The sequence below is a fragment of the Artemia sp. Qi Xiang Cuo genome, chromosome 7 (assembly GCF_049724085.1).
Source record: "Artemia sp. Qi Xiang Cuo chromosome 7, ASM4972408v1, whole genome shotgun sequence".
Lineage (NCBI taxonomy): Eukaryota > Metazoa > Arthropoda > Branchiopoda > Anostraca > Artemiidae > Artemia > Artemia sp. Qi Xiang Cuo.
In genome coordinates, this window is record NC_142800.1 from 27,784,688 (window position 1) to 27,809,915 (window position 25,228).

Sequence of the window (25,228 nt, forward strand, 5' to 3'; positions counted from 1 at the left end):
TAAAATGTTAAATCTTCGTTCACATTCATCAGTTCCCAGCAACCTTTGAGATTTTTGTTGCTGTGATTACAAAAATGTATAATGGCAAAAGAAAGTTTGATGAAACCCGTGAAGATACAGGGAGAAAACTTAATTGGACTGATATTCCTCTAGGAGATGGTAAATATAATGTTTTCAGAGTGTAAATTTCAAGTAGGCTTCCTGGCGATTCTTGCAAGTTAGGTTGGATCCCAGGAAATGCCCCATCAATGCATTGCCTGGGCTAGTAAATTCTTGTGGCTCCAAAGAAGAAAATATCTGAATGAAACCAAATTAGTAGTATTAGATTCCTTATTATAGCCTATGTTCTTTTCAATTATCATTTGTGTTTCTGACCCCCCCCCCCACACTTGATGGACATTGATATAGTCTAGGCTACTTGTAGGCCTAGCCCAGGAGGTAAATATCTACCAAATCATATTATTGAGTTAGGACTAAAGGGAATACACCATTCGATGCCATTTTTTATGCTGATTATGAATAGGGTAAGACACCCAGTAGTTGGCCATCTGCCTATTCTCGGACAGAATCTTTGATAGGAATGAATCATCATCCTATTCACGGACAAAAGTCTCCAATTCCCGTCACCTGCGATGCATTAATCATTTTAAAAACTTTTTGACATTTAAACTACTCTAATTACTGTATTATACCACCTAAAAACTTAATTTTTTTACAGTTAAAATCCTGTTTCTTTTGTGAACAAGTAGGTTACTAAGGTAAAATTCTACTTTAGCTACTTTTGACTATCTTGTAAAGGGGTTAGGTTAAGAAAATGAAACTTTCAGGGATGGGTCTACAGGCTAAAGCATGTCCTAGGAAAATATTCTGAAGTACCCATCTCTACTCCATCTCCCTCTAGAGGGTCCAGGTCTTTGATGACCTTTAAAAATCTATGTGTTATATAAGTGAAACTTTACAAAATAGATCTTCTGCTTAAATAAAGTACAAAAAAATGGTTTTTAGCTTCACAACTTTGCTCAATCCCAATTTATAAGGTTTTAAAGATATGCAAATACATTTCCTGAATTTTGGAAATAAACTATTTATATGGCTTAAAATTCTACTCAAATAACAGGAATTGTATTTTAAGAGCTAAAGCCAGAGAAAAAGAAACTGATAACTGAAAATTAAGGTAAAAAGTGGTTTTGTCAAAATTCCAATAGGTATAGTCCTGTCAAGTAGGCAAATTTCAGGACCCTCTAGAGGGAGAAGGAGTGGAGGTAGGTACTTCAAAATACCTTCCCGGGAAATACTTTAGCCTGTAGACTCATCCCTGAAAGTCTCATTTTCCTAACCTAACCCCTTCCCAAGATAGCCAAAAGTAGCTAAAGTAGAATTTTACCGGTTACTAATTCAAATAGTTTTGATTATACAGCGCTTCCTATTTTTAAATTTACTAAGAAGTGTCAAATCTTCCTATAGATGGACGTATAGGAATCACTCATGTATATAGTTATTACGCAATATTGCTTTGTTCCGTTCATTGATTTCCTGTTATCAGCTTTTGTCAACCGTCATGAGACGGGTTTTTGTCCGCTTGTTGCTAGGTCTATAGGCAGAACCTGCTAATTCATGATTTGGCAAATTCATGATTCATGATGGCAAACAAAATATTAAATTGTAAAAGGTTTATTAATATAAGAAATTTTTTATTTAAATTTGATTTTCAGAGAAGATAATAATTCAGATTGGAATTATTGAGAAAAGTGATTATCCTTGTTATTCAATGTGGGCAGGTGCGGATCAAGGATTTTTGGGGGGGGGGGCAAAATAGGTGGATTCTATAAAAAAAATTACGGGGCACAACGTAGGTTGATCTGATAAATTTGCATCAAAAGTAAGTTTAATTAACGCAAACTTGAGTTAATTAAGTAAATTATGCTCTTTAATGCTCTTTTTTATGCTCTTTAAGAATATAGTAATCATTTTTGTTGGAAATGAATTTTAGCCCCCCCCCCTATATAGACCAATTCAGGTTATATATTTGCCCATTAGGGGGGTGGGGGGAATTTTATTTCTGTGTAACTGAGCGGTAATTTTCAACTTGTCCCCCCACCCCCCTAATGTGCAAATATATACCCTGAATTGGTATATATAGGGGTGGGGGCTAAAATTCATTTCCAACAAAAATGAGTAGATATATACCAAATCATATTATTGAGTTAGGAATAAATTGAATACACCACTCGATGCCTTTTTTTATGCTGATTACAAATATAATAATCATTTCTATCGGAACTGAATTTTAGACCCCCCCCCTATATATGTCAATTCAGGGTATACATTTCTACATAAGGGGGGGCAAATTTTGTTTCTGATGTAAATGGGAGGTAAGTTTAAACTTTACCCCCATACCCCCCCCCCCCCTAATTTAGAAATATATACCCTTAATTGGCATATATAGGGGGGGGGGGGGCTAAAATTCATTTCCAATAGAAATGATTATTATATTCATAATCAGCATAAAAAAGGCATCAAATGGTATATTCACTTTAGTTGTTACTCAATAATATGATTTGGTAAATATTTACCATAAAATTTGCCAAATAATTGGAATTGCATTTTCAGAACTAAAGCCAGAGAAAAAGAAACTGATAACTGAAAAGTAAGGCAAAATGTTGTTTTATCAAAATTTCCATAGGTACAGACCTGTCATGTGGGCATATTTAGGACACTCTAGAGAGGGGAGTTGAGGTAGGTACTTCAATACCTTCCCAGGACAGACTTTAGCTTGTAGACCAATCCCTGAAAGTTTCATTTTCCTAACTTAGCCCCTTTGTAAGATAGCCAAAAGTAGCTAAAGTAGAATTTTACCCAAACTGTTTTCCTACCATTTCAAGTTTTTCAAATGCCACCAGCTAAAATAGCACTGAATTTTTCAATTTGAAACTTTGCTGTCAACAATTCAGGGTATATATTTGCACATTGGGAGGGGGGGGTAAAGCTCATGGTAAATTTGTAGTGGGCCATGTAATTTAGCTAGAATGAAAGTGAAAACATCATTTGATGCTTTTTTTATGCTCTTTCATAATTCATATAAAATACCTTTGGGGCTCCTTTAAGGACTCAAGATGCAATTTGCAACAGAAGCAATTATTGAATTATGAAAGAGCATAAAAAAGTATCAAATAATATTTTCACTTTCATCCTAGCTAAATTATAGGGCCACCTAGAAATTTACCACCTAGGAAATTAATAAAATTGGCCTAAAAGGAAATACTAGAACAGTGAAATTCTTACTTTACAATTACAGTATGTTTTTGTTAATCAGATTTAGCTATTGTGGTTTCTTTCATTGTTAGCCTAACATCATGTTTAAACAGGGCTAGGGTTAAAGACCACTTTTCTTTGGCATTCCAGAAACATAGAGATGGGTTTTTGGACTGCCCTTATTTCACTATGGCATGATGTAATGTAAGGGTAGTAACATGAGCCCTGCCTTCTTGGTGAAATCTTCACCAATAATTTGTCAGCATAAATTAAAAATGAGGTGTCTGTTTTGACAAGGTATTAAAAAGAAAAAAAAATATAATTATTATTTGTGATTTATAGAATAAATATCAAGCAATAAGTTACATTTTTAGAATCAGAATAAAATCAGGTTTCTGATAATATATGAATATAACTGAAACACTGAAAAGATATATATGTCAAAATTGGATAATTGGTATTTCCAAAAAGAGGTCCTAGTTGGTAAATTCAATAAATTAATAATTTAAAGTGTTTGATCTTAAACAATTTCAATAATAACCATATTGATGCATGGCTTAGGGTTTTAGCTATTCCTTCATATATACAATTCTTCTCAATTCCTCTTTGGTAACAAGGTGTGAATGTTTAAGTTTTACATAATTTTGCTCAATTAGATACTGGTTTTTTACCCTAGCTAAATAATAACAATTCAATAGCAATCACTTTGCCTTGGCTAAATGGTAAGTGAAGTTTAAATTACTGATTGAGAAATAAGGTGAAGATCTCAATGCCTTTATTAGTAAATATTGAGCAGTTCATAATATTGACCTACAAATAAAGCAAACATACCACTAGATGTCATGTTTTATGCTCTTTCTGAATATAATAATCACTTCTCTAGCAAATTCAAGGTTTAAGCCTTTTTTGGGCCCTTGATAATAATAATTCCTTTCTATTTTTTGGTATAAAAGGTGTTAAAATCATTGGTTTCAAACTTACTTTTTTATTATAAAATTCATTTTTTTAAAGTTATAGAATCTGAAAATATTGATTTGTTACAGTGAAGTTGCATACAAAATTCATAGCATTTTCTCTTTCTGTTAGCCATTGATATTTTTCAACAGGTGAAACAGCAGTTTTTAAGCAATCTGACAGAATAAGAAGCAAACATGGCCAATTTGTTTTGATTTTTTTTTTCAACTTAATTATGACAAATCAATGTTTGTGAATTATACAAATTTTACAAAATGGATTGGTAATAAAATAGTAAGTTCAAAACAAATGTTACAACCTATTTTTATATCCAAAAAGTATAGAATAAAATTATTATTTTCAAGGGTCCTAAAAATGCTTATAATTAAATTTGTGAGAAAAGTGATTATTATATTTGTAGGTCAATAATAGAAACTGCTCAATATTTACCCCTTTTTTATGCTCTTTCTTGATATAATAATAATAATTTATTTGAACCATCTATACATACAAAAATGCACTTGGAGGAGTATGGAAAAATAAATTTATAAACATTTATAAGCACTATATAAACAAAGTATAAACACTTATCACAAGCACTAAAAAAAAAATTAAAAAAACACACTAACAATGACTCACAAACAATTAATACATCCCAACAGAAAATCTACAACTGGCTCAGATTGCTGTCTAAATCTCCCCTCTAAAACATCCATCTTATCACATATCTCAAAAACACAGTAATGTTTGGAGATATAACTATTATGAGAGCAAATAGGAACACAAAGAAAATACTTACAAAATTTGAAAAAGACAGACCAAATTTGTTGACATTCACATGTGGTAAAAAAAATTTCCATAATGGCACCAGAAAAATAAATGGGGAGCAAAAAACAAGTTATAAAGATGACCAAGCATTTTTTTGTCAAATTGACCTTTAACTCTAGAAAAACGTCCATAGGACTTTCTCTCTCAACATATTTATTGTTAATGACCTTGTTGATTGATTTGAGGTCCTGAATGCAAGTCCAAGGTACTTAAGTGATGCAGTGGCAGAAATTGAATCAGGGCCAACCTGAATTTTTGAATCAGGAGGGTGATGACAACCAAACATGAGAAATTCAGTTTTAGCAGAAGCAACTGACAGCCCAATGTCAGACAACCTGGCATAAAGGCTGTTCACAGCAGAATGCAGTGATTGCAAATTATCAGACTGCAGAAGAATGTCATCTGTGTATGAAAGGTGACTTGTGTCAATGGATGGCTTGATAATAAAATGCAGTATTCTGCAGGTTGCTTAGCAGATGGCATTGTTAAATATTGCAGGGCTTAACACTGAGTCCTGTTTTGCTCCACAATGCACAGCAATGTGGTTGGTATAAAGATTTTGCACTTGGGCATGTATGGAAGAGTTTTGGTACCATTGCCACAGGGAGGCACAAATGAATGGGTTTACCCCACTCCTCAAAAGTACTAAAACAGCTTGGAAGTGTAGGATCAAATCATATGCTTTAGAAATATCTATTGCACAAACATATAAAGGTTTCTTCATTCTCTCATACCTCTCCAAAACAGACACAAAAACTGCATGTGCATTCCCAACACCAAGACCTGCATGAAAACCAAACTGGTGATCTCCATGGTCCCACCTATTTGAAATTTTTAAAAGAAGAATCTTTTCAAATAATTTTGCAATAACTGAACAAACTATAATTGGATATCACAAGATTGAGGGTCCTTATTCTTTTTTGGGACACATGTCACAATGCCCTCACATAGTGCAGTTGGTATGATTTGCTGTGCAATACAAGCTTGGAAAAAAAGTGTCATATGCTCAAGTAGTTTTGCAGTACCATAAATCAAATGTTCCAATCGGAGTCCATCAGAACCAGGAGTTTTGCCTCTTTTTAGGAGACAAATTAGAATAAGAACTGCCAATGGTGTGATAGAAACAAGATTTTGGCTATGATCTAGTTGAGAAAAATGGTGTAAGAGAATCTTCTGAAAAGTGGTGTCCAGTGGTGGGGGGCTATCAGAGAATAAAAAGGAGAAGTGTTTTTCCCAGGAAGTTACATCAATAGGGTTAGAACACAAAAATGATGATGAAGGGAACTTTGACACTTTGTTCCATAGTATCTGCAGATGATTTCAGATATCACTGGTTTTCTGACAGGGATCAGACCAATGACTTACATTTAAACTTTCAGATGCTTATTTTGAAAACAAATGAAAGAGATCTGGATGCTTATATACCTCTGAAAGAGATCTGGGGTTTGTTGTAGATGAAGATCTTAATTTCAACTGCCACACCTGAGCTGCAGTAGCAAAGGGAAACCAAACTCTCTGTCTCATCAAATGCACAATGACAATGAACACAATGAACTCTACACGAGCCTGGTGAGACCAAGATTAGAATTTGGATTGTGTGTCACCATGCCAATTAATAAAACAGACCAGATGGCCTTTGAATCTGTCTAAAGACAGGCGTCTAAATGCATAAAGGGGCCCAGAGACAAAGAGTATGCATGCCAACTGCTGTGCCTCAAGCTACCAACTCTAACATACTGTTGGCAAAGAGGTGATATGATAATGACTAACAAACTGCTCCAATCTGATGATAAAGACTTATTCCAGCTTGTCCAATCATCAAGAACCAGGGGTCATTCAGTGAAGCTTTTTTGGAAGCATGCTAATACAAGGAAGAGGAACCATTTCTTCTCCAATGACATCATAAGCCTTTGGAATGATCTGAGCAAAATGACAGTGATTTCACCACCCATTGACAGTTTCAAAGCAAATCTCAATAAGGAATGGGAGACCAAACTATGGCTCACACAATGGGATGAAGTTGATGTCCCTCAGCCCTATCATCACTAAGTGCTATACACTGGACTTGTCCATATTGGTAGCAAGTACAATTTAAGGTAATTTTGACTTTAGGAACTTATCTAGTGATGATCTGGCATAGTTGGTTAAAAAACTTCAGGGGTATATCACCAATGTATATGCCCCTCACACTCCAGACAATTCAATCTCAGTGAAAATTTACCTTATTCAATTACCCTTAATATCTCCATGTGTAAAATTTAGCCAGCAAAGAGGAAGCAAAACATATAAAAAGAATATTGTATATGAATTCTGGCAAATTTTCCCAGTGGAAAATTTCTTATGTAAAGTTCACCCTATGGAAGATTCCCTTCCAATTAAGAGTTCTCTCCATGGAAAAAAAAAAAAAAAAAACAGCCAAAAAAATAAAATTTCACAATTTTACAGAAAGGCACTTGAAACTTCTACAGCAGGGTTGTCTGATACACTGCTTCTGATTGTGTGATTTTCATTGATTCTTTGACTTTAAGGGGTCTCCCCCCCTTTCCAAAAATCAGGCAAATTTTCTCAGACTTGTACCCTTTGATAGGTAATATTAAACTTAATGAAACTTATATATTTAGAATCAGCATAATAAGCCAATTCTTTCAATATATCTGTTAGTATCAAAATTTTGTATTTTAGGAATTTTTTTACTATTGAGCTACATTGCTCCTTGTTTGCAGTGTGTTACCATGAACTGTTTGAAAAGTTCAATTGGGTTTTTTCCAAATTCAAAGTATTCAACATAAAATTTATTATGTTAAAACCTAGAAAAATTGTAAAGAAGCTTCACCAATGTGAAAAAAGTTTTTTTTTTATTTTGAAAGATTACTGAAACTTAAAAAAGGTTGGAAAGGAGAGTGATAAAATTTGAGGCAGAGCCCTGGTATTATCAATATCCTGAATAAAACTAAATTAGATGATATTTCCTTTTTTTATTTTTTTACAAGCTGTATGGCCACAATTTAAGAGAAAAGGCTCCAAGCCAACTTTAAAACATGGTTGTTCATCTAGTTTTCTGTTTAGATTTAAAGAAAGTGACTATGTTGAAAAATAGGTTTGCTGTGACCAGTAAAGCAACACTGTACCCTGTTGAATTATTGAGAGGATTGTTTTCTATTTTTAAAAGAATAACATTTAAAAACTGCATTGTTCCTTAAAACTGAAAAAAATCATCTAATTATTAATAATAATTACATGCCTTTCAAAAAAATTCTAAGTCCTTGCAAAATTCCTAAATTGACAAAAGTTAAAATTGTGCATTGTGTCAATAGCTGGATCAAAGTGAGCTAGTAATGTTGTTGTGGAAAAAAAGGATGAAAACTTACTCATTCTAAAGGAAAATCAGTTAGGTTGGAGTTGTTTTCTTAATTTTTGGGTGGCATTGCTTTTTTGAGTGGGTTTCAGTAACTGGTTTAGTACCTATTGAAGGGTTAGAAACAACAATTCTTACTTCATTATATGCAGAATAATTGTAGTTAGGCTATACATTCCATCTGCAGCTCCACTATTCTTTACCCCCTCACGTGCAAATATATAGCCCAAATAATATATTTCCATGTGTTTTATGGTTCTCCATTTTGTCACAGTCAATCCAGTTTATAGGTAAACTGGCTTAAACAAGAGTGATGCTAACGGAGTTATATAAGCAGTATCTAAAATAAGTGAAAACGGTACCATCTTTGAGCATCTGTAAAGGGCTTTTGGACAAGCAACGCAAATGTCCAACAGTTTTATGTGCAAGAGTCTTTTAAAACTTGTTCTGAGCTCTCCCATTCAAGTGTGGATTTTCTTCCATCCAACAAAGTAGCATGTGGTGAGGCATGGAAAAATGCCTGTTGAAGGTACAAAAAGTTGATGCTCTGAACTTCAGGAGTAGTGCCAGATGTGCTTACCTGGCCAATTGCCCCCATATTGAAGAGAAATCACAAGGTCTAAGTGCCCTTCAGCATTTCCAGTGCCTGCAGCAGGATGAATCAAATCCTGAGACAAGAACAAGCAACTTTGTGAAAATCATTGGATTAGTCTGAAAAACCATCAAGGACAGACCATCCCCTTGTTTCCAAGATAGTAAAAGCAGCTCTGTGCATGTTGTATGGGAACGCTAATGTTGAATGTGATTGTTCCAGGTCAGGACAGATCATGACCAAGGAAAAACCATCAGTGAAAGTGAAAATGCTCAATGCTAGACCAACAGTCTCTGATGCTCTAATGAAGTTTGAGAACAGGCCTGAGCTAGTCCCTATTACCAGAGAACTGTTGAATTTGGGGCAAAATACATGCCAAAGCTATAAACTGTACCTGGAAGTTGAGTAATCTAGACAGGCTGAAGAGGGGTCCAAAAGGAAAGAAGAAGAGGATAAAAAGAGAATGTTATCTGAGATGATGACCATTGAACACCTGGAAAAGGATTTGATTGAGAAGAAGTCAGTTGAAAAAAAAAGAAGAGATAAGTAGCAAAGAAGCGGAAAAAAGCCATACATGCCAAATACTTTGTAGAAATAAGCCTTGCACAAAGTATGATCAAGGCTTTGAGTTGAAAGATGTGCAAATAAGATGAGGTAGCCAGAGAGGTTGAGCAGATATAGCAAGAGCAAGATAAACAAACATAAGTCATCCTTAATTTCATCATATTTTGCCAAAAGGAACAAGTAGAGTGGAGCATTTTGTACTGTTATATTTTGTACTTTTATACAAATTAAAAGCATTTAACTTAACTCATAAAAAAAGCACCAAAAACAAGAAGATATGTGTACCAGTGGTAAAAACACCAACTGCCACTTTTTTGTGTCCATGGACAGTTTCTGATGTGTACATATTGTAAATTTAGGTTAATAATTGGTTCATAAAAATTGCAAATCAAAGGTTAAGTAAGGTTCATTTTTATGTTGTCAAAAGTTCATATTTTTCACAAAAAAAAATCTAGAAGGAGGCCTGAAATAGGCTAAAGCAATTATTATATTCAGAAAGAGCATAAAAAGAGACATTGAGTGGTATGTTCACCTTATTCCTTAGTCAGTAATTTAAACTGCTCCAAATTTACTGGATGAATTTTTTTTCTTGGGTCGACAATACAAGGAACTTAATAAAAATGAAAATAGGGTTTTTCCAAAACTTACTAGGGTTATATTTGGGACCACCAGGGGGGGGGGTGCATTGTCAGAAAAGAAACAATTATGTTTAAATGAGAGCATAAAAGGTATATGTACCACAAGTGTACAAAATTTTATCCTGAATTCAATACAAGCAAATGCTGTGTTTTGCACCTTGGACCTAATAACCCAAAATTAAGCTACCTACTCAATTTTAAATCTAATCACTAATATAAAGGACCATCTAGTGAAAAGAGAAGAAGAAAGAGATCTTGGTGTAATCATTGATAAAGGGTTGAGGTTCCACAGCCAGGTCCAGTATGTTGTCTCCCAAGCAAACTCTATCCTTAGTATATTAAAAAGGACAATCAGTACCCGAGAGGCACCAATATCCATAAAACCTATCGAGGCTCTGGCTAGACTCCATCTTGATGTTGGCATGTGCCTGGCTGGTCCTTCTTACCGGAAAGATGTTAGGCTTATCAAAAGTATCCAGAGGCAAGCAACAAAGTGCAGGAAAAGCATAAAATCTCCATATGAGGACCATCTCAAGCTACTTACCCTCATCTACAGACGCATGCGTAGTGACATGATCCTGACATATAAACTCCAAAAGGAAAACTCGGCCATCTTCATGGGCAGCCACAGTACCAGCCATCATCTCACAAGAGGACGCTCAAAGAAGCTACCAGAATTAAACTTCAGATCAAGAATCTGTCAAATGTACTTTTCAAGAAGAATAATAAACTACTGGAATGAATTGAAGGACTCTACTGTCAGTACTCCTTCCATCCAGTCTTTCAAACACCAATTTGACAAGGAATGGGAGAAGAAGCAATGGAGGTTTGACTGGGAGTCATCAACTCAAAAGCACTGCAGGTCCAGATGAACTTAATGCTCTTAAATGGATTAAGTTAAGGTGAAATTGAAGTGCTGGGTATACCATGGAGGTGTACAACTTCTTTATTACATTTGGGTTGCAGCTGACAAATTTTCTTTTGATGGTGCCAAGACATATTCCCTCATTTGCAACAGCTGAGAGGGTATGCTGATGGAACTTCATCTGATCGTCTATCCTGACTCAAGAGTTCATGCCCTCATGTGCCTCAGCTGTCATGTCCAGGAATAAGCAATGAGTACTGTTGTTTACAGTTGTAAGGTCTAAGGTGGGGCACCTTGCTTTTTTCAACATTATACTCAAGTAGCCACTTTTCTGACCACTTTGCTAGGCTATCCAGGTCTTCTTGTAGAGAGGCTCTTGCTTCAGAAGAATTGGCTGCTGCTGCAAGCTTAAAATTGTCAGTATAAAAGATTATTTGTTTGTACAATCAGGGGCATCACTAATATAAATGTTGAACAGAGTAGAGCCAAGCTGAGTGCCTTGGGGTACTTTACTCTTTACAGGTAAAGGTCTGGAATAAACTAGTGAGCCACAGAGGTATGAACAACTGCATTCCATCCATAAGGTTGGCCATGACCCAATTTATGACTTCATCATTAAATTGCTGGCATTCTATCTTGAGCTGCAGTCTCTAATTTGGAACCTTCTCATATGTCCTAGCCTGGTCAAGGAGGGAAAGGTCAACTGGGATCCCTTTATTTGCAAGCTGATTAATATCATTATAAGTATACTGCAGGCTACTGCAGAAGAAGATGTCATTTTGGGCATGGGAGAAGAGATATGCTAAGATGGGAATCTTGACAGTTGTCCATTGGGGTCCTCCTCACAGAAGTTTGTGAAGAAAGATTTGTTTAGCTTATTTACAGTTTTGGTTGAAAGTGTATTAAGTCCCCACTTATTAAGCTGAGCTCTGGTATGATGTGCCTGGATGGTCTTCTGGAAGAGCCTTATATTCAGAAAGCTTCCAGATTTTTATCACAACAATCTGCTAGTTTCTCTTTATACTCAGTGAAAGTAGACTTGACCAATGTTCTCATCCTATTTCTGGCCATTTTGTGCTTAGTGTAATCCTCTTCTGTGCTAATTTTCTTATATTTAGCCTCTTTTGTGCTCTTCTGAGTTTTGGGGGAATGTAAGGGTAAGTCATGAGTGTTTTTATGCAACTAACCCAGGAATGCTCTTTTTCTCAAGCTCCTCTCTTATCTTCTCTCTTATCTTTTTATAATCAGTACATTCATAGACTTTCTTTTTTCCATTATTTCATTTCAATCTGTAAGACTTTTATTCTTCAGTTGTGTTTTTTTTTATGCAAAATTATAAAACAACCATGACAAGAATTGGACAGAATTGTAAATGATGTGGGCAATTTATATAAAAGTTGTAGTGGAGCTGTAATTGCATGTGTTGTGAAAATATATGTTTGTAACCATCGTATTTTTTTTTCTTCCAAACTATTTGCCTGTAATTATTCTTTCAAAAAATTTAAATCCCCAATGTTGTATCATTTACACAATCTCAACTAACATGGAGCTTTTCTACTTTTTTTTACAGGTGTTGTTTTTGCAAAAATTCTCATTCCTTCCCCTGTGGCTGGATTTGTTATTGGCAAAGGAGGTGAAACAATTGAAAAACTTCAGAATGAACTTGGGATAAGAATTAGGCTGTCAAAGTCTACTGATGTTTATCCAGGTATGTTTTTAACTTTGGATTTTGTTATTAACAGCTTTATTTAACTGTTTTTTTTTTTGGAAATTTGAATGTTTGCTTCAGTTCTTTTGGTATGTTTGAGTATGAAAAAATTAAAAATTATCTAATTGAGACCTAAACATCATTCCTTTACAGTTGGAAATCATTGGTCTAGGATTGGCTTTGATTGATTGTTAGTAAACTCCTATGAGGTAAGAAGATGGATTTGTAATTTTATCCTCTTTGGGGTCATCTTTTGAATTGCTGATTCTGTAGAAGTTAAAAACATAATAAATTCACTTGTATGACACCTACTCAGTCAACATAAACTATAGACCTAGCTTAGAGTTGCAGTTAGTTTTAATACCCTTTCTGCTTAAATACCCTATATGGCTACAATTTTAGTTTGTCTGGAGAGAATTCCTCTCAGCATATTTTGGGGCCACCTTCACTTACTGGAAAGGTTTCTATCCTGGTAGTAAGGGGTAAAATTTGAGCTTGGAAAGATTGACAAATTCAGGTGGCTTTGTTGGGTATGTTAAGAGAGATGTCCAAGTCCTTGTTAACAATGTTAAATAGTGTCATAGTAATGCATCGGCTGTTTTCAGTGTATTTCAAGCTTCTAATATATTCAGGGTATAACTGGATACAGAAGGGCTTCAGTCAATTGCGAATTTTTGAACAACTTGCCATGTCTAACCTAAATGTGGCTGTGATTGTTCCTGCTCCTCAGTGTACAATGGAACTCCTTGCCATGAAGGTTTTGAGGAAAAGATTTGTGCACAAATTCTGAGATAATTCTCCCCCCTCCCAGTCTATATTTGTCATTGATCTAGATGTTGCAAGATATGAACTGTGTACCTTTGGGAGTGGTAGTAAAAGGATTTTTTAAAAGGTTCTGGGGGGGGGGTTTATTATTGCTGCAAATTTTCTATTGTGTGTGTTTTTTTTTTTTTTTTTTAACTTATATTTGAGGGAAGGGGCTCAATGTGCATATGCATGAATATCATATGGTTAGTTTTTTGTAGGATAGTAAACAGGACCAGGATCTTGAAGCACTTGAAGTGGGGATTACAGTGATTGAGCCTAGGGAAGGAGATCCTGGGACTTGAGTGTACATGTTTTGGCCATGTATTGTTTTTATCTTGGTTGGATAATTATGTGATATATTTTTCTGGATAATTATGTTATATATTTTTCAATTATTTGGTTTTAGTTTAATCTGATTCAAGCAAAAGGATAATATTTGTTATAAAATTTTGTAATCATTATTTCAACTGTAATCTTTGTTTCATATTATGTTTGTAAGGAACTGAATATTTGTTTGTCTAATTATGTTTAATATTTTCAGCTCTTGAAGTCCCAAAATTGATCAGTTCCATTGGTTGTTTGAAGGCTATATACATTAATGCACAACATTGTAATCCTTTAGAGGGGTTTTAGTAATTTTCCTAGGGATGTGGAGGGGGTTAAAATCGGAAAAAATATTTACAGCCATTTAGTTTTCCAGTTAGACCCCTTTTCCTTCCCTCCTGTTTGTAGGTATAGTTGTATGGTTTTGTAGTTCAAATGTTTAAAATCTGTCAAAATGTCTAGAATCCATTAGTTTTATTCCCTTTTGTCACAATGGAAAGCTATCTTTGAATACTGTTTTAATTGAATATTAAGTTGGTTGATTGTTGGAACACCCAAGCTTAAAGACAAAACTTCTTAATATATGCATATCCATAAGGAACTTGAAAATAATTGTTTGTTGCTGTGTTTTTTTTTGTGTGTGTATAATGTTTTAATCCAAACTAAAGTAACTTAATTCTAAATAGCTGATTTGTGGGTTCTGTTTTTCTTTTTTATTCAGATCTCTATATCACTTTGAAAAATTTTGTTGTGGCTTTGCAGCTGAATGTGTGATGTGCTGAATGTGTTTGCAGCTGAAAAACATAATTTGAGCTAGTAGAGGGTATATTGAAATTATTTTCATGTATAGCATAAAAAAAAGCGTTTGTATATAGTAGTTATTGTAGGTACAATAGTTATCATTCTTGAGATGGAGTTAGGCTTCCTTTTTTTTAACTAGTTCTGCTTTCCATAGAGCTTCACTTAAAAAATACACGTTTTGATAGTTTTGTGCATTATTACCTTTTTGGGGGACTTTTATGGGGTCTGTTTGATGAAGACATGAGTATGCTTAATTGTTGTGACAGATTTTTTTTCCTCCCCTGAATACCAGCCAGTTTACTATGAAGTTCAGTTAATTGATAAAACATTCATATCTAATCACTACTTGAGCAATCCCTTAATTTATACGTTTTTGTAAGATCATTTTACAATTCTTTTTTCTTGGATTTGCAGGAACAAATGATCGTGTTTGCATAATGAAAGGAACTGTAGAACGTCTAACAGAATTCATACGAACTTACTACATGGATAAAGTGGTTTTTCTAGAATCCAGAGAGAATAAACAACTGCGAATGGATCAACAATTCCATCGTTATGAGGTTCATGAGCAAATCTCACATTTTTTTCCTTTTTTCTTCCCTTTTTTAGAAAACATTGCATAGTTCATTTACTTTTTGGATTTGTTATAATAATTCATTATATTTCAAAAAAACATTTCTATATTTACTCATTCAAATTTTGTTTTTCAAGTTTCTGCAAGAAATAGTTTTCTAATACATAAACCACAGCATTTTCTAGTTGACCTTAAAAAGTCTTTCTGGTATCATAATGTTTGGGTTTTGTTTTGGTAATTGTGACAAAATGGTGGACCTGTCTGGGTATAAGTAACCCAATAATAAAAAACAGAGTATTGTTTAATATATAAATTTTTGACTCTTAATTCCTATATAAGTCAAAACATGACTACAAATGTATGACTTAGATTTGCTAAGTTATTACTTGAAAAAACTAAGTCTCAGAATGTGGTTCAAAATACAAGGTGTCATATCTGTGTGTGAAAATTACCAAACATAGTATTTTGTCAATCAAATATAAATTGTTTATTTTTCTTAAATGAAATATCTAAGATTACACATAAGAATTTTACTGCAAAATATGCTTGTGTAAAACTTCGCCACTTTCAGTAGTGAATAAAAAGGTGACGGTTTGATAAAAATACCAGCATAAAAATAGCTGAATTTGTGTTTCATGTCAAAATCTGCTCAAATAAGTAGCCTACTACTTTGATATATGGTTTTCTTTTAAATCTCTCGTGACTAATTTTTTTCTTGTATTTTTGTAGTTTTACAGCTCTTTAAATTTTCTTTAGACATACATTACAAATTTTAATTTCAATTAGGATTGAAGGGGGGGGGGAGATTTGTTGAAGAAATTTTGCTTTTTCTATAAGAATACAAAATTTTCCTTGCTTTGAATTTCTAACTTTTCATAAATGTTGTTTTTGGAAAGCATCCTTTTTTCAAATGGTTTTGATGGTGTTTTTACTGAAGACATTCAATGCAATTTTTATTTCAATTTGGATTGATGGTGGGGGGGGGGCTTTGGTTGAAAAAAATTTGTTTTATCCATAAGGATATATTTTCCCTGTTTTAATTTCCAACTTTTTATAAATGTTGTTTTTACTGAAGGACCATACTTTTTTGCAGTAAATTTTTCTAATCTAGCAATTCATAAGGATGTATACATCTGCCATAGTAGGGCCATTGACATACTGTTTTTCTTTTCTTTTTTCAGGCAAATTTAACATCTTTGGTCTTTTGATTGTTGAATCACATCTGGCATATAAGAGAATATTCTGGAGCTCTTTAAGTAACACATAAATAGAGGCTTGGTCAGAGGTTGACCCCTGCCCAAGGGTTGGTCGGAGGTCCAAGCCTTGGGCCAGGGTGTATCAGCAGATTTTAGAGAGAAAGAGGGTGGGGTCTAAAATTCTAAGAAAGAATATTTTTAAGCAAAAACATTCCTGGTGGTCCTTCAAATTGGCCTCGTTGGGATGTTGTGAATTCATACATTTTTGAAGATGTTTTTTATGAGAAAATTTATATACATATGTGTATGTCTTTGTGGGTTGATGCTCTTCTTGTCAATACGGGGCCTAGGGTTCGATCCCAGCCGCAGCAAGGTTGGGAGACAAGCTTGCTACCTGTCCCTGTAAAAGAGACCCAGCAACTGAAACGTTGATTCGACGTCTTGTGTGCCAGCAATGGCTTCTGAGGATTTTTATCCTTTTTTATCCTATGTCTATTATAAAGAGAGCAATATTTTTCTTCAAAGAGTCTTGTTTGGTGTGCAAGTCCTGGTTTGTTGTCGTGCCTATTGAAGGGAGACAATGAAAATATCTGAAGAAGAAAGAAAGAGTCCCAGGATTGTTGAGTACTCAATATTCAGACGTGGTCTATATGTTTCAGTTCAAAATTATGAATTCTGGTGTGATAATTCATCAATTGCATTTTGTAGTTTCACCCATCCTGAATTTCATGTTTGTGTTCCAGGATTTCTAGTTACTTTTAGGATAAACGAGTTTAAATATGAGTTAATCTAGGTGATAGAGATAGGTAACTTATAGGTTTTGATAGACTGATACTCAGAGTAAAAGATCAGAGGGGCTTAAGGTTTAATATGCTAAGAATTTATTGTCAAGATAGGCTGTGCTTTTGGTAAATATCAAGCATTTTCATAAGGTAAGTTCTATTTGTGTAATTAGGATATTAAGTGCTACATAAATCTCAGGTTTGTTGGGTTTTTAATGTTTTTTTTTTAAGATTCAGCAAAAGGACAGCATTTATTATTGAATAGATAAAGATTAGTTGTTACAGAACGGCTGTTTCTTTTTAAGTGGAAACACGGGTCTCTGTTATTAATGTTGTTCAACTTGGTTTTGTTACAGCAGTATTTGGCCGTCAGACATGACACACTTTACTCCCCCAGTTGCACGCGAGTAATGAAAATATTTGATTTGTTTCCTTCAGTGAAACTGCTTCTCAAAAATGTAGACTCAAATTGGAATTCGCAAGGCTCTAAAAGGAGTTAATCTTCAAAGAATCGCTGCTAGAAGGACATGTAGCCTCGAAGTAGGGATGACTAAGGAAAATCTAGGTGGATTTCTGTCAACCTCAGATTTGATAAAAAAAAAATTGAGTTTATAGCAATATTTTTTTTAATGCCTTTCTATCCTTATTCAAATCCCTGGATACTTACTAAATAGTACTACGTATATTTGTTTCAGCAAGCACCACTCTTATGCTAAACAATTTGAGCTGTATGCCTTGTGCTTCTCTACTATATAAACTATGTTTGCAAGAGTAAATGGCTTCTGGAAAGGATATACTGTTTATAAAATTATCTTGACTAGCTGCTCAATTGCCATTAATGAAGAACCTGCCTTGGATAATTTTACATTGATGGCCCTGACTGAAATAGTTTTAGTCTAATAACTATTTGTGGGGGCATGAACCTTCAGGAAGCAGTCCCAGTACAATGTAGCCTTCATGTGCCTACTCAGGATTAGCTAAAGTACCTGAAGATAAAGAGGTATAGATTCCCACATGTAGTAGCTAGGTTAGTGTTTGTAAACAATAATATACAACCAAACTGTCCCTTGCACCCAGCACATCTGTATCAAAGTAACTGACCCATTCGACGAGCTACAAATTCCCACAGATTACCTTATGTAGTAGTTAGGTTCATGCTTGTAAACAATAATATATATCTAAGTGATAAAGAGGATTATATTACTTGGGGTAGATGAACTCTTGCAATTCAATTCGTTGGAGAGGTTCATTACAGGATGGCTACTGCACTTTTGGCAAGAAGATCTGCTATTTTAGCAGATCTTCTTTTTTTTTTATCATACTATCATTAGTAGTTCCACAATTGCTTCACAAATCTCTTTTAAATTTGAATCATCAGCTGTCAGATCAATCTTAGTACGAAAATAAGTAGCCCCTTGGTATTCAAGAAAACAGAATGTACCCCTTGCTTCCATTTAGGACTTTATAAGATCATCGGATGCTATCTTAACAGCAAGAACTAAAAGTGAAAGAATAGCAACAGATTTAGACAGTAAAGTGTAGGCACTGAGACAAAAACTTTGACACAGTTCGGTACTTTGTTCTTCAGACTGGCGAATCCGTTACTTAGATACCCATATACTAGGTGTAATGGACAGTTCACTTGTATAATATTGTTTACAATCATGAACCTAGCAACTACAGGAGGTAATCCGTGGGAACCCAACCTCATTGGGTGGATCAGTTATTTTGATACGGATATGCTGGGTGTAAGGGATTTTAAAAAGCTGGGGGTTATTATAAACCACAAACTTCGTCAGAAACTTGATTCATGCAGGTTGTAGACACGAGGGAGAATCAAAGATCTTGAATTCACTCAGAAAAAAATCAGTAAGACGAAATTTTTTTTTATGAAAATCAACCTACCTCATAATGTGCATATACAATTAGAAGCGCGCTGTATAATATGACCATGGAGAATTTAATTTGCATGTGGAAACCGCCTCGTCAAAGCTGAAGTGCAGAGGGCACATGCAGCCCCCAACTTGTATAAAAAGTCGGAGGTTATTATACACCACAAACATTGTCAGAAGCTTGATTCATACAGGCTGTAGACACAAGGGAGAATTCAGAAGATCTTGAATTCACTCAGCAAAAATTCAGTAAGACGAAAAATTTTCTATAAAAATAAACCTACCTCATAATGTACATATACAATTAGAAGCGCGCTGTATAATATGACCTTGGAGAACTTAATTGGCTTGTGGAAACCGCCTCATTAAAGCTGAAGTGCATAGGCCACTTGCAGCTCTGGACCATGCATTAAAATGTGATACCATGTGAAACCATGATTCAGATGATCTGGTTTTGATGAAGTTGCTTTTGTAAGTAGTGAGAAGATGTTTACAATGATGCGTACTGATAAGGAAGTAATAAAGATATGCAATGTGGTTACGCACAGATAAAGATGAAATGAGAACGGGTAATGATGGAAGAAATATAGTAAATTAATTGTTTGTGGTGAATAAGAGCTTGAAATTATATTACCACTAATTCATTGGTCTGCTCCACTATTTTTGTAATAGGCGATTTTAAATTTCTGTATGCCCATCTCATATAAGGGGATTGTAAAATTGTGTATAAAATACTCCTTTTGTTAACAATATTGATATTTCTTTTTAGCTAAAGATGATTGTTCCGGTGGAAACTGTGGGACGTCTTATTGGCAATGCTGGAGCCACCGTTAAAGAGCTGATCAAAACTACAAAAGCCTTTATCCAGGTCTCACAGCGACCCCCTCCCAATATCCACCTCCCAGAAAGAGTCATGAAAAGTAAGTTGAATATAATGTCATACATAGATTTTTGAAAGTTATTATTTTATTGCCATGGTTTGTTATTTTATTATACTTTATTAATTTGGAAGATAGATCTATTCATGAAAACTTGATCAGTTTTGTACACGAAAGTTTGATTAGTCCTGTTCTGGAGTACATTAGTCCCACAAAAAGTCATCTATTGGGATCTTTTCTTCACACTCCGACTGTATTTTGTGTTGCGGTTCAAAATCCATATAAGTATATTTTAATTTGTACACAGTTAACTTTGGGGTAACTCAAAGGCTAGTAGTCATTGGACGGAGCCAGAATTTCCCCCTTCTGATACGATTCTCTGTTCCAACAAATACTTTTTTATGATATTGATAACAATCAAAATGGTATTGAAGACATGGAGTAGCCAGATCTTATACTTAAGTTCGTATTTAAAATGTGTCTGATGCAGCAGTTGATTATTAAATTTCTTGTTTCTAACTTTCAGCCTTGGAAACTAATAACAAAAATAAATGCTAAAATTTAGTTGGGTGTCAATAAGAAGTTCTTTTTCGTCAGTGGTATTGCTAGGAAGATTACAGAAAATGACGGTGACCTCACTAAAGGACTTTTTTTAAGTAAAGTTGGTTTACTTTGTATTGAAATGGGCTGTGCCTCCTTGCTACGTCAATAGTTTGCACTTTTTTTTATTCAATGACTGTAATTGATTCCAAGCATAAATTAACCTTATTCCAAACTTAAGTTAAAAGAAGGCCTACTAGAGGGGAAGGAGCAACTCCCTTCTTTAAGATGAACGATTTGTAAAATGGTTCATTAAACGATGTTTTCTAGTCTTAAATATCTGGAATCACCTTTGTACTGGTCACGACAGGTGCGGTTATAATAAATTTTTTTAATTTTTGAAATTCTGTTTTTATTAAAATAAAGTAGAGGGCGCAGTTAATGAATGAGCATAATTAATAAATTGTTATTTGGTTAATCGGGGACTTCCTGTACTAAGCCAAATACTTTACAGAAATCTAAAGATATAGTTGTTTTTTTTGTTACGATAAGCTGACTACCTTTTGGAATTGATGTAAGAGTCTTAAAAATATACTTGATTCTGACGCGATCCTTTTTTCTTTGAAAGACCATGATTTTCAATTTTAGGTTTCCATTCATATTCCCATCACTAATAAATAGCCCATGAGGATCTAAGAGAAAGATTAACTGACTGGTATAATACATTTTGAATATTATGACCATGACCTAGGATTGTAATCCTGGCCCTATTCAGGAGAGGTGTTAGGGGGTTTGATCTACCTCCGACAGCTTCCCCGGCCCTCCTCTCTTTTTGACTTTCTTCTTTATTCTTAAAAAAAGCTTTGACATGCTTAAGAATAATACTATCTCATGCTAATTCAAATATAATGTAAATAATTGAAACAAGTGTACGAGCTCCCCGCTCCCCTCCTAAAAACTTCGCTTTCGTGCTTCGTGAACAAGCATTTTTAGTTTAAAGATGAAGGTCTTGTCTCTCAAAGAGAAGATGCTATGGACATTTACAGACAACTACTTAGTTTAGGCAGTAAATTAATTCTTCTTCTGTCTGACTCTTGAGACATACTACTGTTAAGATTTGAAATATAAGTATCAAATATATTTGAAATATAAGTATAATTTAATGACTTTTCAAGTTGCTGGCGACTATGACCCCATTGTGGCTGCTGTTAAAGAAGTCTTTACGAAATTCAAAGATGATGCAAACCATGCGGACTATACTTTTGTTAGTTATGCAAATGCTGAGTACGTTCCGAACGCATATCCTGCTGGACCTGCAGTAGCTCAAGGGAATGCACAAGGGGGCGGAGAAGCTGGTGCAGATCCATATGGCATGGCAGGAGGTCAAATGGGGGGCAAAATTGTGCCTGCTCAAGGATATGGTGCTGCAGCTTCAATGCTTGGTGAGTGTACTTTTTGTTATCTGTTATTCTGTGAACGTTTTAGTTGACTTGCTTATTGCAATTAAGTCCTTGCACAGGTTTTGATGTCCTCAAGACAAACAGTCCTTTTTAAAGCAATTTTCCAGACAGTTTAACTGATTCGCGTAAAATAGCCAGCGGGCTTGATAAGCTTCTTTGGAATATCAGAAATTTGTTGACCTTTTCAATTGATCTTTTGGGGCGAGGGGTAGGATGTGAAAAGGTACAAATTACATACTTGTTTACGTTTTATTTCCACTTTATTACCCATGAAAGTGTGAAGGAGATGGCCCCAACGCGACCCTTGAGGACGTCCGGGACATAAGTCAAGTCATCTGGGAGTTTATACGAGTTATAATAAAAGTAATACAAAACATCTTTCTTGGTACACAGGTATGACTTTTAGAGAAAGAACCAGGGGGTTTGTACTGGGAGGGGTCTGAAACACGACTATGTTTATTTTAAGGCTACTATTTCAAGTTTTTATCGGGGTTGTTTTGACCATTATTACAAGGGGGTGAAACTGTGCATATTCTTGGTGGTAGTCTCTGCCATGAACAAAGTTTATTCTGAAAAAGTACTACAATAGTTAAATGGAAAAGTGCTCGAATCAGTGAAGAAAGATGAAATACAAGTCACTAACATACAGCTTGATTTAATGAATTTTGCTTTTCTTCAAAAATGTGGTTCAACACTGCTCTCTAGGGCTATAATGAAAGAAAGGATGAGATGGCTATGGCACGTTGTGCGGATGAAGGATGACAGATTGTCGAAGATTGTTCTTTTCGGCCAATCGTCTAGGGCTAAACGGAAAACAGTTCGTCCTCGTCTGGGGTGGGAAGACGTCATAAAGAAAGATTTAAAGGAAATGGGAACTTTGTGGGAGGATGTAAAAAGGGAAGCTTTGAATAGATTGGGATGGAAGAGGAGCGTGCGTAGCTGCGTTGGCCTCAGGCGAAGTCCTGACTCGGTGCAAATGCTAGCTAAGTCCAAGCTGCGGGTGCCGCAGCTTGGAGCTACAAAAACGAGCTACATATATTTTGAACAGTATTTTTTGTCTGTAATTGTATGTTTGAAACAATCAATTTAATTTCATCACTGAAACGTATGGAATAATTTGCATCGGTATTTTCTTCTGTTTAAATCCAATTCTTTGAACAGCACTGGAAATCAATTGGTGAATCAATTATTGATTTGCCAATTTAAAAGATCACTTAACAAACTAATCATATTGCTTCAATAACAACCTTTTTCAGATTTCTTTTTTAGATTTATTAAGCATCAATTTTCTATACTGTTCAATTAATTAGGATCAAAAGAGAAAAGAAATGATAAAAAGAAAGATCTTAATAAAATACTAAAACTTGGTGTCAGCACTTTTTCTAGTATTGGCCAAAACAGAAACAGTGAAAAAACAGAAATCCATATCTAATTTTCTAGTATCTTTAGATTTATGAGAGTAAAGTGAACATTTACTGATATAGACTAATAAAAAAAACGGAATGTACAAAAAGATCTCATAAATTTATATTTATCATTTGAAACATTCGAACTTCAAAACTCAAAAATTCTGGCGGATCAGAATTTTTGCCTGATCTTTGTCTCTTGCTATTCTCCTTATATGCTCTGGTAATATTTGCTGCTTTGTGTGCAATGCTTAGATTGCTTTTCAGTTTTCTAAAAAAAAAAGAATAGAAAATAATTGAAACAAAACTGAAATAGAAATGGTCCCGACCCCTAATTAAAACTCAATTGGTATTAGATGAATTGATTTTTATCTTTATTTATTCATATTTATTTTTGCTCTTTTAAGTTGGACACCATTATTGATTTTAGTTTCTGTTCTTTTTCAGTTGTGGGACTGGGGGGGGGTACTTTGTTGTCCCTATTTTTCTTTCTTTGGGGGCATGGACCTGTTTCTGTCACTGGGATTACTTCCTCTTGAAATACACTGGCCTATAATTCTTCCGATTTTGATTTCCCAAACGGACAAACAGTATTTTTCATTTGTCTTCCATTCTTGGAAATGATATTCTATTATGATCATATGAAGTTAGAAATCAATTCTTCCCCAAGAATTGTTTGCAATGAAGTTTTTAGTGTTTAGACTTTCGTATAACTTGTCTTTATGGGATATCAATTCCTACTGTGATTATAAAAAAGCTGAGAATAGGGTGCTTGCATGTTAAGTTGAATTGATTGATTTAAGATACGAGTCAATTTTTCAATTATTCCTCTTCTTCTATTTAAGGTGGCGATGGAGACGGAGTGGAAAGGCTCTTGATTGCCCATGATCAAATACCTGTAGAGCCAGAAGCGTTGCGCAGCTACATGGCAAGATTCAGTCAGCAGCTGCAAACTCTTGGATGTCCTGCTCATTCTGTACAGGAAATAGCTTATGCTATTGAGACGTTGTCAAAATATCATTTGCTATCAGTGACTGGAGGCAAGAAGCCCTCTCCATCATGGACGGCTCCAGGACAATCTATTGGATATAGCTCTATTTACGGGAAGCCCAAAACTCCAGGTGTTGCCTCTCTAATGGGGCAAAAGCCACCTGGTAGTAAATGGTGATAGTTCGACTTGCATTCTAAGAAAAAGTTCTTTGTATTTTCATGATGACTTCTAATAAAGACTGAATGTTTTTAAAATAATTTGTGCTCATTTAAGGCTAGTTCTGTCACTAATTACGTTAAGGTATGCACCTTAGTTTAAGGTTATACATGGCTAGTAATTTATATTAGGGCACTTCCAAAATTTGTACAATTTTGGAACTCTTATAGGAAATTAGTAAGGTGAATAAACCGCTGCACTATTGGGATATACTAACTTATTTATTGTACAATCAGAAATCAGCATTTGGGAAATATTTTAAGTTGGGTTTAGAGTGAAAACCTGTTTAAATATAACTTATGATTCTTCTTCATCAAATTAACACACCGCATGTGATTCTTCAGATTCCTTTTGGGTGTATTTGTTTTAATGTATTCTGTATATTTTCTCAATCAGTGAAAGGACTGCTACCCCTTCAGTCTTTGACTCTCAACGCAACTCTTCTATCGCAACATTTTGATACAAGTCTCTATAAGTAAAATAAATTTAGTAAATTCATGAAACGGGGACTATAGTAAAAAATAACCTTTTTATTTCCTATTACCAGTATTTCAAAACAAACACCTTTAAAAGTAAGTGTATCTCTTTGAAAATTTAAATATATG

At 34.6% G+C, this 25,228-nt stretch overlaps 1 protein-coding gene across 1 annotated transcript; it reads left to right on the top strand.

The window, feature by feature from the left end:
- The first annotated feature begins 39 nt into the window (after positions 1-39).
- Positions 40-24,664, top strand: ps (RNA-binding protein Nova-1-like protein passilla). Its single transcript, XM_089092157.1, has 6 exons — positions 40-159; positions 12,619-12,756; positions 15,103-15,248; positions 19,902-20,052; positions 21,726-21,992; positions 24,262-24,664. The coding sequence occupies exons 1-6, from the start codon at positions 75-77 to the stop codon at positions 24,582-24,584; spliced, it is 1,110 nt and encodes a 369-aa protein (XP_088948283.1). The 5' UTR covers positions 40-74; the 3' UTR covers positions 24,585-24,664.
- Positions 24,665-25,228: the final 564 nt, after the last annotated feature.

Coding starts and splice junctions, on each gene's coding strand:
- ps (XM_089092157.1), top strand. CDS start 75: ATGTATAATGGCAAAAGAAAGTTTGATGAAACCCGTGAAGATACAGGG. Junction 160..12,618: donor TGATATTCCTCTAGGAGATG/GTAAATATAATG, acceptor TTTTTTTTACAG/GTGTTGTTTTTGCAAAAATT. Junction 12,757..15,102: donor GTCTACTGATGTTTATCCAG/GTATGTTTTTAA, acceptor TTGGATTTGCAG/GAACAAATGATCGTGTTTGC.